This window comes from Capsella rubella, unplaced genomic scaffold (genome assembly GCF_000375325.1).
Source record: "Capsella rubella cultivar Monte Gargano unplaced genomic scaffold, Caprub1_0 scaffold_1, whole genome shotgun sequence".
Lineage (NCBI taxonomy): Eukaryota > Viridiplantae > Streptophyta > Magnoliopsida > Brassicales > Brassicaceae > Capsella > Capsella rubella.
In genome coordinates this window covers 10771497-10786568 of record NW_006238923.1, presented here as the reverse complement: position 1 = coordinate 10786568, position 15072 = coordinate 10771497, and the positions used below count along the sequence as shown (strand labels likewise).

The window sequence follows — 15072 nt, the reverse complement described above, 5'->3', positions numbered from 1 at the left end:
CTAAGTTCTTTTGAGCAAATGACTTAGACAATCATCATATACCTTTAGCCACTTGTGAAACAACAATCAAAAGCTTAATACTTGAGTTAAAACGAAAAAAAAAAAACACATTTTGTTTGATTAACTTCAAATGATCCACAATAATATATAGCTTTTAAAGAATACATGAATTAAGATATCAGTGAAAGATCATTTTTTCTGCTGAGATCTGATGAACAATCATACTAACTACCACTAAACATTTATGCTTTAGAAAACTATACTTAACACATTACAAGTTAAAAAAAATATTCATGAAGATTGATTAGAAGTTCGTAATATTAATTTTTTTTCATAATATCTATTTCTATTCGATGAAAGTTAATAATAATATGGTTAAAAGCCCATACCATAATGCTTATTGGGCTTAAATAGGTTTAGTTAAAGTCCAAAGGCCCTTAACAACAACATTCTATCTAATTAGGAGAAGACTTCTCCGATCAGGAAATACGACGGACAAAAATGGAGAATCCGATCCCAATTGATCTCATCATCGAGATAGTCTCGAGATTGCCCGCAGAATCAGTAGCGAGGTGTCGTTGCGTGTCGAAGCTATGGAGGACCATCCTCCGCCGTCAGGATTTCACCGAGCTGTTTCTAACCAAGTCCAAAGCTCGTCCACGACTCTTAATGGGGGTAAAACAAGGCGACGAGTGGAGCTTTTACTCAATGCCTCAGCCTCAGAACCATTACAGGAAGTCGTCGTCTCTTGTAGTATCCGCCGCCGTCGATTTTCATACCAATTTCTCTAAAGGAAGAAGCGGATTAAGCATTAGCTATGCCTCTGGACTGATCTATATTCATAAGATGTGTATCCCAAAGGATGGTGAGGATGAAAAGCGCTTGATATGTAATCCTCTCACGGGACGGTATGTGATCTTACCTGAAATGAGAGGCAATTCGTATAGCTATTTAGGGTTTGATCCGGTTGACAAGGAATTCAAGGTGTTGTTCATGAGAAATTTTACTTGTATAGCTGATATTGGTACAGATCATCATATTTTGACACTAGGATCTGGAGAATTGAGGTGGAGGAAGATCCAATGTCCTTTTTACCATGAGCCTTTTTGGGAAAGGATTTGCATCAATGGGGTTTTGTATTACACAGCTCTTCGTTCTGATTATTCTGATGGAAGAAGCTCTCATGTGATAGTTTGCTTTGATGTAAGGTCTGAGAAATTCAAGTTCATAAGCGGAGAATGCAGTTTCGATCAGTTGATAAACTATAAGGGAAAACTATGTGGTGTTAGTGTGGAGTATACTTTTGGTGTTGGATTTCCCCTTACGTTTAGTATGTGTGTTCTAGAGGATGTCGAGAAACAGGAATGGTTGAAATTTGTCTACTCTTTGCCGGCTGAGGGTGAAGTCGCTGAGGAATGGTTGAGATATGTCTACTCTTCCGGGGATGGGAGTACCTGCTATCCTTTTGTTTATGGGATGACTGCTACAGGTGACATTGTTTTCGCGATGAACTATGCATCTACACCTTTTTACGTTTTCTACTTTAATCCGGAAAGGAACACTCTCCAAATGGTTAAAATCCAAGGTGTTGGAGAAGAGAATCATGATTGCAGATTAGACGCTTTTGTAGACTATGTAGAGGATCTTAGTGTTAATGATGCAACGCAACTCACAATGACCTAGGCATACATCTCGTGATCTCCCTGAGTCTTCTCAATCTATGAAGATCAAGGAGCAGAACAAGTTCAGATTGTCAGCTAACCTGCTCTTTCGCTCTACTGGCTTAGCTATTTTATTTCTTGGTTTATTTAGCTCACATATATGGATATAAGATCAAAACGCCTAATCAATTTGTCTGATTATTCATATGTTATGATTACAATATCTCGTCCTGTGGTTTTCTCTTTGGCTTTTAATAGCAGGTACCTGATCCTGGACAAATTATGATCCTTAAACAGAAAAAGGAGAGTCATGGAGTTTTGAATTAGGACAAGCGTTCGATGTACCTTGCAATGGGAGCATTATTTTACATAATAGAAAATGCTACTGACATTAGGATCTTTCTGTCCAGAAGGCTTAGGTAAACTGGTTCACATTTCCCGTTGACAGTGGTCAATTGTTGTTACAAAAGCAATAATAATATAGCTCTTAAGAGACTGACTAGCTAGGACTTTCCTTTGAACATACTTGGGAAGATTATTCATTAGGGAATCAAGAGAAGAGATCTAGAGAACCCTAAATAACGTTATGGGACAATTTAGAGTAGAGCCAAAAGAAAGAAACTGAATATGATCCTCGTTTGCTTTCATGGCGACTGACATGTGAAGACGTTATAGAAGCTAGAATATACATATCTGAGAACATAGCAAATGTGTAGTGTAAACGATGTAAAGCAAATCAAGTCAAACATATATGAGCAAATGATGCCACGGTACATAATGCAAAAGTTCCAGCAACCATTGAGGACTTTATGTCACCACTCACCACTAACAAATAAAATCTTATTTGTGACCGCAGCAAAAGCACTTTGTAGAGAATCTTAGGTTTAATGTTAGGAAGAAGACAACATATGTTGCAACCATCTATCAGCCAACCAGAACAGAGCAAATCAACATCATCTAGAGAAGATCATCAAGTGAGGACCGTTGCACACCTGCAACAAGATCGTCGTACGTTTGAGAGCGTTAACAAATTTGATGATAGGTGTCTTTTAGAAGATGATTAAAATTCACAGGTACCAAAACCTGATTGCTTACTTGCCTTATTCCTCAAGTCACTTGTAAAAGCTATCTATTTTATGCTAGTTGTATTTATATTCTCTCTCTCTCTCAGTTAACATACTTAAAAGTTGAAATCTATAACATAAATAGTTTAGTTATGTTTAAAGAAAAATACATATATTACCTTGTTGTAAAGGTAAACAAATCAATAATAATTAATGTCACATTTGGTAAAAATCTTTAAAACCTTAAACAAAATCATTAAAAAAATCTCTTTCACTCTTAAAACCAATAACTCTACACAAATTCATCTCAAAGAGGTTTTCCATTTCTGTATATAAATTTCATACACTCTTCAATATGTATTCACATCTCTCTCTCTCTCTCTTTCTTCTACAAAGAAATTGATACAACGATCATGAATAGAGGAGCAAACTCAGTTTCCCTCCCTAATGATCTCATTACTGAGATACTCTCAAGATTGCCTGTAAAGTCAATCAGGAGGTTTCAATGCGTGTCGAAGCTATGGAATTCCATTCTTTGCCGTCAATATTTTACCGAGTTGTTCCACACCAGGTCGTCATCTTATCCACGACTCTTAACTGGGGTCGTGTAAGGCGGTAAGTGGAGCTTGTTCTCTTTTCCTCAGCCTAAGAGTCATTTTGGAAAGTCGTCTTTGAAGAAACAGAGTGTCTGAAAGTCCAACATAGCAGTTCCTGAATGACGTTCAGAAGAATCTGAAGAAGCAATATGCCAGCGTGGCAGTGGGTGACAGCACAACACTTTTATCATAATGAGGAGGAGCAGGTTCGGCGCCCAGTGTTGGTATTAAAGTCAAAGTGTTGAAGTGATAGCCAGTGCAGGAAAGCATGGAAAGGTGTCAGTTGAAAAGGTAGTTGTTGTTGGCTACTGGGGAGCTAGCGAAGCCAACATCATGACAAGAAGCTGCGCAGTGTCCGCTGGATAAAGAGAGGAACTGCGAGCTGTTCTGTGCCTATATAAGAAGAGAGCTTTCTTCTTATTACCGTCAGCACTTTTGAGAGAAAAAAGTGTGAGAGTTATTTGAGTTCAAGTCTGAGATTCGAGCTAAGGCTTGATTTGGGTTCTTTTGGTGAGTGAACAAAAGAGTGTGCATAGCTGTAGTTGTGCTTGTAAGTTGGGTAGATTAGGAATCGATCAGGGCCAAATCACAGTGGGTGAGTTTGGGTAAAACTGATCAAACAAGCTTGTAAAAGAGTTGTTTGAAGATTTGCTAATAAAACCAAGTTTGAAGAAATTTCTATATCTCTGTAGTACTTTCAAGGTTCTAGTTCTTTCAGTCTCTTGTAGTAGTAGCCGATGGTTTTCATATGAATTCGATCTCTCAAGACATGTCTCAGTACTATTGTAAATATGTTTCTGGTTTGATTTACTTCCCTAATATGAGGATCTTAAAGAATGGTGGAAATGAAAAAATGCGGACCACAAAGGATGGTGACTATAAAGTGCGTGTGATATGTAACCCTAGCACGGGACAATATGCGATCTTACCACCTGACCTCAACTACAACTGCAATGGGTTTTTAGGGTTCGATCCGATTAGTAAGCAATTCAAGGTTTTGGTCTTTAACAGTAGAGTCTTTGGTGAGTTGAGTTGTGATATTCTTACGTTGGAAACTGGAAAAATGAGGTGGAGGAATATCCAATGTCCTTTACGCCATTATCCTCATTTTTGGTGTGAAGGGATATGCATCAATGGGGTTTTGTATTACTTAACTCAACCAACTGGTCAAGGGCGTGATGTGATAGGTTGCTTTGATGTTAGGTCTGAGAAATTCAAGTATTTAAATCTAAACTCAGACTGCCCTGGTAGAACTTCTAGTAAATTGATAAACTATAGAGGTAAGTTAGGTGTGATTAATTTCGAAGATGGTTATAGTGGTGGATTTCCCCGTAAGTTAGGTATGTGGGTTCTGGAGGATGTCGAGAAACATGAATGGACGACATATGCCTACACTTTGAAGGCTCAGAATAAAGTCAAGGACAACGACTATTTTTCGATTTATGGTGTGACTGCTTTAGGTGAAATTGTTTTGGCGAAGAGGAATGCATATAAACCGTGTTATGTTTTCTACTTCAATCCTGAAAAGAACACTCTACTAAGTGTTGAAATCCAAGGTGTTAGAGAAGGGGAAGAATTGTATAGCTATCATAAAGTTTACTACTTTGTAGACCATGTCGAGGATCTTAGGTTTGATGTTATGAAGCCAACCTATGCTGCAACATCTATAAGCCAACCAGAACAGAGCACATCAACATCATCTAGAGAAGATCATGACCGCAGCTCATCTTGAACAAGATCGTCGTAGGTTTAAGAGCATTACCAAATTATATGCTTTGTGTCTTTTAGAAGATTAAAACTTACAGGTGCCAAAACCTGATGCAATTTGATGCAATTTGTATTTGTATTTGTATTTGTAATTATTTGTATTACAATAATTTATCAAAGAATTTATTAAGAAATTTATATTCTCATTAAGATTCTCTCAGTTTGAAGTTTCTATTAAAATTCACAAAGACTGAAAAGTTGATTATCATGCAAACTCATAAAGATTACAAATGTAAAGAAAAGAACGATGCTTCTTGGGCCTTAAGTTAGGTTCAAGTCCACCATCCCCACTCCTAATTAGATGATATTTATATGTATCTACTAATTAGGTCGAACTTTTTAAAAATAATCCAAAACTACATTCTCAAAAGATCTCTCTCCGTCCGATCATGGATAGTGGAAAAACTTTTGATTCCATTCCTAATGATCTCCTCATCGAGATAGTCTCGAGATTGCCAGCAAAATCAGTAGCGAGGTTTCGTTGCGTGTCGAAGCAATGGAAGTCCTTGGCGCTAACCAGGTCAGGGTTTCACCGTGATGATTTCACCGACTTGTTAACCAGATCCTCCGCTCGTCCACCACGTCTCTTATTTGGGGTAGCAAAAGACGGTGAGTGGAGCTTTTACTCAACTCCTTTGCCTCAGAATCCATATGACAAGTCTTCGTCTCTTGTAGTAGCCCCCGATTCTCATATCAAGTTCTCTAAAGGCATAAGCGAATACAGGTGTAGCTATGCCTCTGGATTGATCTATTTTCATAATATGCACATCCCAAGGGAAGATGAAGATGTAAAGCGTGTGATATATAACCCTCTCACGGGACAGTATGTGATCTTACCTGAACTTAGAGGTCATTCGTATACCTATAGCTATTTAGGGTTTGATCCGATTGACAAGGAATTCAAGGTCTTGGTCATGAGTACTTTTAACTATATAGCTTCTAGTGATACGGATCATTATATCTTGACACTAGGATCTGGAGAACTGAGGTGGAGGAAGATCCGTTGTCCTTTTACCCATGAGCCTGTGTGGGAAAGGATTTGCATCAATGGTGTTTTGTATTACTTAGCTATAGATACTAATGGATGGCCTTATGTGATAGTTTGCTTTGATGTTAGAACTGAGAAATTCAAGTTCATACACCTCCCACAACACTATCGTTCCCCCTTGATAAACTATAAGGGGAAATTATGTTTGTTTAATTTGGAGTATGGTAGGTTTGCCATTAAGTTTAGTGTGCGGGTTCTAGAGGATGTCGAGAAAGAGAAATGGACGACATATGCCTACACTTTGAGACGTGAGAGTGAAGTTGTTAAGGTTAACAACAATCTAAGTGTTGTTGGGGTTACTGCTTCAGGTGAAATTGTTTTGTCGATTGTGGAGTATCAGTGTCATCCGGTTTATGTTTTCTACTATAACCCCGAGAGGGACACTCTCCAAAGTGTTGAAATCCAAGGTGTTGGTGGTGCTAATAGTGATTGCAGATTATACGCCTTTTTAGATTATGTAGAGGATCTTTGTGTTAATGATGCAATGCAACTCAAGTCAATCCCTTTACCATCAGTCCAAAATTTCGTTCCCAAGAGGCCAGAACCACAACAACGTACGCATACATTTCCTGACCTCTCCAAGTCTCCTCAATCTGTGCAGAGCAAGGAGCAGAAGAGCAAGGAGCAGAAGAGAAAGGAGCAGAACAACTACGAATCATCATCAGCTAACATGATCAATCTCTCTATTGGCTTAGCTAGTTTTTGTTTTGGTTTTTCTTTCGTTTTCTCTTACCTCTACTATTCTGTTAGGCTTAATTAGCTAAATTTGTCACATATGGACATAAGATCAAAACGCCTAATCAATAGTCTAACTATTCATTTGTTATGATTACAATATATTTCGAAATCTGTCTGATTCGAAATTTTTTTCTTGGTTAAATATGGGTACCTGACATGGACAAATGAAAAAGCTGATTCTAAACAATGAAATACAAATTCATGGAACATAAAAGGTGATATTGTCTTCAGCTAATGTGGGAATTTTTTCAGTTAGAAGAAAAGTTGTAAGGTTAGCTGATTAAGACAGGAACAAGTACATGAAACCTGAATCTTAACGGACAAGTCGACAAGGCTTCCAAACAAAATTTGTAGACCATACCAAGAGCTCTAACCACTGAAAACTCGGCCAAAAGTTTAATGGCACAGTGACAAGAATGATCTTGGAGTTAACTGGAATATATATCTATGGCATCTACTTCAGTGTCAGCATGTAATTCAACTCCAGGAATATCCATTGAATTGTTTGTTTTAACGCTCGAACATTATGTGAATTAATATAAATCTGAATCATTATTAGGTTAGAAAGTGTTAGTATAATAATCCTATTGAATTTTTATTTAACACTGCATCTGATACAGAGTATACGACTCAACCAGAGGAATCTCTCTAACATTGTTGTACATGAACACAATACTAGACGCTATAGTTATGACACTGATGTGGCCTTAAAAGCAATCATAGCAACACTTAAGAAAAATCCTGATCCTAAAATTGTGAATATACCCACAGAACACTATCTTAAGGACATAGAAGCGTATAGTACATGTACAACAATGTTAGAGTGATAATGTTGCATCTTCTGGTCTATTACAGCCTTTACCAATTCCAAATATGATTTGGAGTGATGTTGCATCTTCTCATTTACATGTTTCAAAATAAGCTTTGTCGCTTTTTTTGCTTAGCATTTTGTTCATTCTCGTTGTCTCAAAACCACAATTTTTACTAGTTTAAAAGTAAAGATTATTTACTAGTTTTACATATTTTAAAATAATTTTTAACAGAAAAAATAAAATAAGGTATTTGTCAAAAATGTAAACAAAAAGAGGGTCTTTACCCAAATTTACTCAATTCTAAACCTAAAACTAATATATATATATATATTAGTCTTTGCGATGATTTGATTCAGCATTTCATCTAATTCCCGAGATAATGGATAGAGGAATCCTTAGTTCCTTCCCATCTGATCTCATTCCGGAGATACTATCAAGATTGCCAGCAAAATCAATCGGGAGGTTTCGTTGTGTGTCGAAGCAGTGGGGATCCATACTTAGCCGTCAAGACTTCCCCGAGTTGTTCTTCACCAGGTCGTTGGCTCGCCCACGTCTCTTATTAGTCCTCCAACGAGCCAACGGTGAGCTTCTTGTTTTCTCGTCCCCTCAGCCTCAGAATCCATATGAGAAGTCTCTTGTAGTAACCGCTGATTTTCACATGAAGCTACGTGGACATATGTTGAAATACAATATGTGTAGCTATGCCTCTGGTTTGATCTATGTCCCTGATTATGAGATCTTTGAGAATCTAGAGTCTGTGAATGGGAAGGAAAAGGAAGGTGTGATATGTAACCCTGCCTTGGGACAGTTTCTTACCTTACCTATCCCTAATATGATCATCTATAGAAAGTCAACAAGCTTTTTAGGGTTTGATCCGGTTGACGAGCAGTTCAAGGTATTGGCCGAGGCTGATATATCTTCTAATGACTATGATCATCATGGAGTTCTGACATTCGGAACCGAGAAACTGAGGTGGAGGGGTAATAACCATTGTCCGCATTACTATCGTTTTTCGTCTCAAGGGATATGCATTAATGGTGTTTTGTACTATCTGGCTGACACAACCGATGAGTTCTCGGATTTGATGATTTCCTTTGATGTCAAGTCTGAGAAATTTAAGTTTATTGAGGCGGAATGTTTTAGAGATCGTCGTGCTACTAGATTGATCAACTACAAGGGTAAATTAGGTGGGATTGATTTGACGTATGATGATGATGACGCTGTTGTGTTGACTGTGTCGGTTCTAGAGGATGTCGAGAAGAAGGAATGGTCGAAGTATGTCTACACTTTGCCTAAACATGAAGTTCAGGTCTACAATGTTTTCGTCGCGGGGATGACTGCTAGAGGTGAAATTGTTTTGGCGGAGAAGTTTACATCCAAACCGTATAATGTTTTCTTCTACAATCCAGAAAAGAACTCTCTCCAAAGTGTTGAAATCCAAGGTGTTGGAGCTAATGGTGAAGCGTTTGAGACTGATTGTAGAGTTTTCGCCTTTGTAGACCATGTAGAGGATATTAGTCTTAAAACTCAAGTCCAGCTGTACAAAAGGGAAGATGGAACAGATGAAGATGAAGATGAAGACGACGATGAAGACGGATATGAATATGGATATGAATATGAAGACGGATATGGATATGAAGACGGGTATGAAGATGACATTGAAGATGAAGCTAAAGAAGTGAGTTAGAGAGGCGTGTGAGCAACTCTTCAGTTCTAAAATCAATAATACAAAGGAGCTATTTTCATGTGTTCTTAATTGAGTATATCATCTATAATGTGGTTGCTTCTTTTGGGGATCAATTGTGAATTTGGAGGTCTTGATAAGCGTGGTCACCTTTCTTGTGAAAGATTAGAACAAGATAAGAGAGAACGATTCATCAATATATACTTGTGATATAAGCAAGATAAGAGAGAAAAATTCATAAATATGTACTTGTGATAAAAGCAAGATACGAGAGAAAGATTCATAAACAGAACAAGCTGCAAGTTTCTTGGATCAAGTTGCTGCTTCAGCAGGAGAGGAGAGTTTACCAAGGACAACAACGGAATCACCAATTTCAATAGTTTTCCCAATTCCACCACCGAGTCGATCTTTCCAAACCATGTTCTGCCCAAAGTATATCTGCATACCATTTTTCAGATCGATCACTAAAAATTAAACCCTCATATTCATTTGCCATGATGATAAACCGGACCATGGTCTTTACCTTTCCCTGTGGTTTCCTCTTTGGCTGTAAAACTTTGTCTGACCTGAAATTTTTCAATGTCTCAATCGGCTCTTGACCTCCAATCCCAGTTTCTTGATTAATCGTAGGTACCTGATCAAGTACAAATAGCTTATTATCCTTGAACAAACTGAACAAACTAAACCAAAAAAAAGATTCATAAATTTTTAAACAAGGTTTTGATATACCTTGCAACGGGAGCATAATTTCACACCGTGAAAGGTGAAATCATTAATAAGGATCTCTGTCCATAAGTCTTCAGCAAATGGTTCACATCCATCAACAAAGATGCTGTAACAATTCCCAGTGAGAGTTATCAAGTGTTGTTACAAAGTAACAAAAACACTCAGGACTTTCCTGTGAACATACTTGGGTCTAAATCGGTTGATCGGTACAGGCTCCTTGAGAAGCTTATTCAGGGAATCAAGCGAACCCTGGAAACCGCACGAGACTATGTAAAGCAGAACCGAAAGGAAGAAATCGAATTTGATCTTCTTACCTGTGATATAAGCAAGAATGAATACATATCTGAGAACATCGCAATGTGACCTGGAGCATAATTTGGGTCCACAGGCCTAGTCTGAGAGGCTGCAAATACAACAGCAAACATGTGACTCGTGATCAAACATGCACCGCCAAAATTAAAACAGAGACTGCAAAGGAGTCATGCTGTAAGATTAACTAATTAAGACAGGAAAAAGCATATGAAACCTGAATCAAAACGAACAAGTCGGCAAGGCTTCCCAACAAAATTTGTAAACCACTGAGATGCTTCTTCTCCTTCATCTAGTGCAGAGCCAGACCACTCCCAAACTGAGACACCACATGCTATTTTGGTAGGTTTAGCTAGGGAGACCTTAAGGGCATCCATACCAGGAGCTCTGACCACTGTATAGAGAAAACACAGCCAAGAAGATAAGAAAAAGAGCATCTTCATCAAAGGAAAGCAAGTTGAAGACAAAGACAAAAAAAACAATCTGACCCATATTAGAGCTCCACTCAGGCTCCCAATCCTCTGCAAACGCCTGTTTAGGCATTTCCACTTCAATCAATGAAAGCTTTGGTTCCACTCTTTGAGTCAATCCTCTCCCTTTATCGTTCACAATCAACCAGTTTCGATCCCATCGGAATCCTAATCAACCAAACCCCAAAAACAACTTAGCATTTCTACTTGTCCCCCAAAAAATCATACAAAAAATAATCTCATCAGCTCTCACAATGACAACAGCTTATACTCAATAATCAAACCCAAAAAAATGACAAACTACATCACACTTAATCATTCATATCCCAAGTCTATTACACTATCAGAGCATCATTGCAGGACAGCACAAAAATAAAATTTTCCACTTAAGAACTTCCAGAGCCACACTCAAGACTGCTTAGAACAGCCACAATTTTCATTAATTATCAAGAACCCATTAACAAGGGCACAACATCTGAAACAAAGCAAACAAGGAGCTTCACTGATTCATGATGAACCCTTGGACTAAGCGACTACATCGTAAAAGAACTTAAACCCACATGAATAAATGGCTCAACTATGAAACCCAAAAAGGAAAAATCGAAATGAAAACCAAAAAATAGGATATTTCTCGTCAATGGGAGAATATACATAGTTACTGATTATACCAGTGGGAGTGAGAGCTGCCTGAGACAAAGCTATTCCTCTACATGATTTGATCGGATAAACGAACAGAGAAGATACTCTCGCAGCGACTTCACTTGCCGGCGACGGTGACAGCGACGGCGACAAAGCATTCTCCATCTCTCTTTTTCTCAATAGCCTTTCTCCTTCCGACGAACATATCTTACATTTACCAGAAATTTATATATGACCTTAACTTTCTTAATTCTTTCGAGTTAAGCCTCAAACTTTGGTTTTGACAAACATTCCCTTTTGTAAAATCTAAAATTTAAAATATTAAAACATGCATTTATCTACAACCAAAATCTAAACCAGTTTAGCAAAACTGTAAGTTTTATGATAAGTTTTTGTGATATTTGTAACAATATATATTTGTTATTAAATTATCATTCTTAAGTAGATTATTAAATTAAATAATACAAAAAAAAAAATTGGATGATAAGCCTTCTAATACAACCACCTCACATCATTTTTGTCTTTAGGACATCCAATGGAAAAAAATGAAAACATGGAGATGTCAAATTTAGAAATGTCAAAGTATATTAAAGTTTGCTTCTTCACCATGTTATCTTTAGCAATCTTTCGATGAGAGAATTAACAAGGGCTGGATGTTTCTAAATAGTTTTGCCAAATAGTCTGAAGGATGTTCAGGATGTGCCACAAGAAAGTTATATCCCATCTGCCTCTCTCGGTCGAAACTATTTAGATCATGTTCGTCACGACGACAGATGAACATAAAATTAGCCGGAGGTGGATTATCATATTTTCGGTCCAACACATCGTCGAAAATATCCATGCTAACTTCTCCTCTTTCAGAACCTAAAACGTGAAACAAAAGCTCGTAAATATGCATGGTTAATTAGACCATATAGAGTTCTTTTATACAAGAAAAGAAAAAAAAAAAAATAGCACAGCCATTAATTTGAATATGAGCATCAAAATCATACAATTCAAGGGATAAAGATAAGAAGATTAACTGTAGTTGACGTGATTAAGAGTGATCCCAGTGGAAGAGAGAGCTTTCTTGACAGAAGGAGGGATATTCCATGTTGCCAAAGGCATGTTACCACGATAGTTCAGCTTATTCAAGGCCGACCTTATTTTCTCAACGATCCCCTCTGGTCTATGCATATTACTCTGCAACTCTCTGTTTTCAGCTTTGGTAGAGTGGAAAAGTAGTTGTCATCGCTTTGAAGTTTGAAGATGTTATATAAGTCCCACCAAAAACCTGCAGTGACGCTAGTAAATTTCTTACTCTCTTGTTCTCAAAGAGTAGAATTACCATTTACACATCTATTATAAGTCACTAAAGAGTTGTCCAAGATTCTAAAGATCTGAGTTTCGAAGAATTCCAATACATAAAGGTTCATATGTTTTAATTTGATCAAGGAACTAAGAAATATCATTCTACACCCTATTTAACCAAACAAATTTTATACCAATATCATCACATCAACTAAAAACTCCTAATACAAATATTAAATAAGTTTATAGTAACATCAAGAAAAGTGCACTCACACCTTTATATCGAGGAGACAACTTTTTGGTAAATTAAAATTCATCGGCAAAGTCCTATTTCTACAAGATATTTATTTGTCAAATATTGTTAAGATATACATTTTACATTTTATTAATTTATTTGTACCTAAATGGCTAAACCCTAAAAGTCAAAAACCTAAATACATATTGGCGTCTTTGCGATGAATTGATTAAGCAAACAAAAACGATGATGAATAGAGGAGAAACTTTAGCTTCCATGCCAAATGATCTCATTCCAGAGATACTATCGAGATTGCCCGCAAAATCAATCGGGAGGTTTCGTTGCGTGTCGAAGCAGTGGGGATCCATACTTAGCCGCCAAGACTTCACCGAGTTATTCTTCACAAGGTCCTCGGCTCGTCCACGCCTCCTACTCGTCCTCCAACGATCCAATGGTGAGCTGCTCTTTTTCTCGGCGCTTCAGCCTCAGAATCCATACGAGAAGTCTCTTGTAGTCACTGCTGATTATCATATGAAGCTCCCTGGACAGATGTGTGGCTACAACATATGTAGCCTTGCCTCTGGTTTGATCTATGTCCCTGATTTTATTACCTCAGAGGATGTGAACAAGAAGTCAAAGAGATCAGGTGGTGTGGGTGTGATATGTAACCCTATAATGGGACAGTGTGTCCGCTTACCTGTCCAAGGAAACTTGAGAAAGTCGACAAGTTTTTTAGGGTTTGATCCGATTGACAAGCAATTCAAAGTAGTGGGTGAGGTTTCTCCATCTTTCCATGGCAATCATAGAATTCTGACATTAGGAACTGGAAAACTGAGTTGGAGGAATAATAACCATTGTCCCCCATACTATTGTTTTTCGTGTCAAGGGATAAACATCAGTGGTGTTTTCTACTACTTGGCTGGCAATAGCACTAACTTTTCTGATTTGCTAGTTTGCTTTGATGTCAAGTCTGAGAAATTCAAGGTAATTGAGGCGGAGTGCTTTAGAGATTATCCTGCTACTAGATTGATCAACTTCAAAGGTAAATTAGGTGGGATTAATTTCACGTATGATGCTGACAACGCCGTTGTGTTGAGTATATCGTTTCTAGAGGATGTCGAGAAGAAGGAATGGTCGAAATATGTCTACACTTTTCCTATGCATGAAGTCCGTGTCCGCAATGTTTCTGTCGTTGGGATGACTGCTAGAGGTGAAATTGTTTTGGTGGAGAAGTTTACATCCAAACCGTTTTGTGTTTTCTTCTTCAATCCGGAAAAGAACACTTTCCAAACTGTTGAAATCCAAGGTGTTGGAGTTAACGGCGAAGCTTTTGAGACTGATTACAGAGTTTTCACCTTTGTAGACCATGTAGAGGATATTGGTGTTAAAATTCAAGTCCAACATCACAGTGAAAAAGATGAAGACGAATACGGAGACCAAGATGAATACGGATATCCATTGTATCCACACGGAGATGGTAATGGATACGGATATGAAAATGGATACGGAAATGGAAATGGATATCTATTGTATCCATATGGATACGGATACGGGTATCCATACGAGTACTACGGGTATCCATACGAGTACTGGTATCCTTACGGGTACTGGTATCGATATGGATATCAATGATATCATATCATCTATAAGGATACGGATATGGAGATTATATGATCAAGAATAAGAGATTTAGAGAGGCGTGTGGAAGAGCTGAAACAAGTTTATGACTTTTCTTGTTAATCGAGTTTTCATTTTTTTCTAATTGTGTTTTGTTTAATATTCCTGTAAGACAGGAAAATGTATATAGACCTGAATAAGACCAACAAGTCTTCCCAATAAAGTTAATAAACCACTGAGATGCTTTTCTCCTTCATTTAGCAAGGGAGGCGTTAAGGGGTAGGTATCTCCATAACAGGAGCTCTAACCACTGCAAACACAGCTCAAAGACGAGAACCATCTTCATAAAAGAAAAGCCATATTAGAGCTCTTCTCGGGCTCTCAACCCTCTGGAAAGGCCTGTTTAGGCATTTCCA

The 15072-nt window shown here is 37.7% G+C and overlaps 6 protein-coding genes across 6 annotated transcripts; 5 read left to right on the top strand and 1 right to left on the bottom strand.

The window, feature by feature from the left end:
- The first annotated feature begins 494 nt into the window (after nucleotides 1-494).
- Nucleotides 495-2055, top strand: LOC111828732 (putative F-box protein At1g30930). The gene has a single exon (XM_023777363.1). The coding sequence runs from the start codon at nucleotides 502-504 to the stop codon at nucleotides 1681-1683; it is 1182 nt and encodes a 393-aa protein (XP_023633131.1). The 5' UTR covers nucleotides 495-501; the 3' UTR covers nucleotides 1684-2055.
- Nucleotides 2056-3097: 1042 nt separating this feature from the next.
- LOC17897022 (putative F-box protein At1g31090) lies at nucleotides 3098-5053 on the top strand. Its single transcript, XM_023777220.1, has 2 exons — nucleotides 3098-3327; nucleotides 4040-5053. The coding sequence occupies exons 1-2, from the start codon at nucleotides 3139-3141 to the stop codon at nucleotides 5051-5053; spliced, it is 1203 nt and encodes a 400-aa protein (XP_023632988.1). The 5' UTR covers nucleotides 3098-3138.
- A 424-nt stretch (nucleotides 5054-5477) lies between these two features.
- Nucleotides 5478-6896, top strand: LOC111828687 (putative F-box protein At1g30930). Its single transcript, XM_023777213.1, has one exon. The coding sequence runs from the start codon at nucleotides 5478-5480 to the stop codon at nucleotides 6894-6896; it is 1419 nt and encodes a 472-aa protein (XP_023632981.1).
- Nucleotides 6897-8065: 1169 nt separating this feature from the next.
- Nucleotides 8066-9472, top strand: LOC111828685 (putative F-box protein At1g30925). The gene has a single exon (XM_023777212.1). The coding sequence runs from the start codon at nucleotides 8066-8068 to the stop codon at nucleotides 9371-9373; it is 1308 nt and encodes a 435-aa protein (XP_023632980.1). The 3' UTR covers nucleotides 9374-9472.
- Nucleotides 9473-9559: 87 nt separating this feature from the next.
- Nucleotides 9560-11707, bottom strand: LOC17900633 (mitochondrial amidoxime-reducing component 1). Its single transcript, XM_023777473.1, has 8 exons — nucleotides 11544-11707; nucleotides 10894-11043; nucleotides 10623-10799; nucleotides 10411-10499; nucleotides 10281-10345; nucleotides 10100-10202; nucleotides 9894-10004; nucleotides 9560-9808 (listed from the first exon to the last, which is right to left on the bottom strand). Exons 1-8 carry the CDS (start codon nucleotides 11677-11679, stop codon nucleotides 9683-9685), a joined length of 957 nt encoding a protein of 318 aa, XP_023633241.1. The 5' UTR covers nucleotides 11680-11707; the 3' UTR covers nucleotides 9560-9682.
- Nucleotides 11708-13288: 1581 nt separating this feature from the next.
- On the top strand, nucleotides 13289-14741 carry LOC111828682 (putative F-box protein At1g30925). Its single transcript, XM_023777207.1, has one exon. The coding sequence runs from the start codon at nucleotides 13289-13291 to the stop codon at nucleotides 14669-14671; it is 1383 nt and encodes a 460-aa protein (XP_023632975.1). The 3' UTR covers nucleotides 14672-14741.
- The last annotated feature ends 331 nt before the right edge of the window (nucleotides 14742-15072 follow it).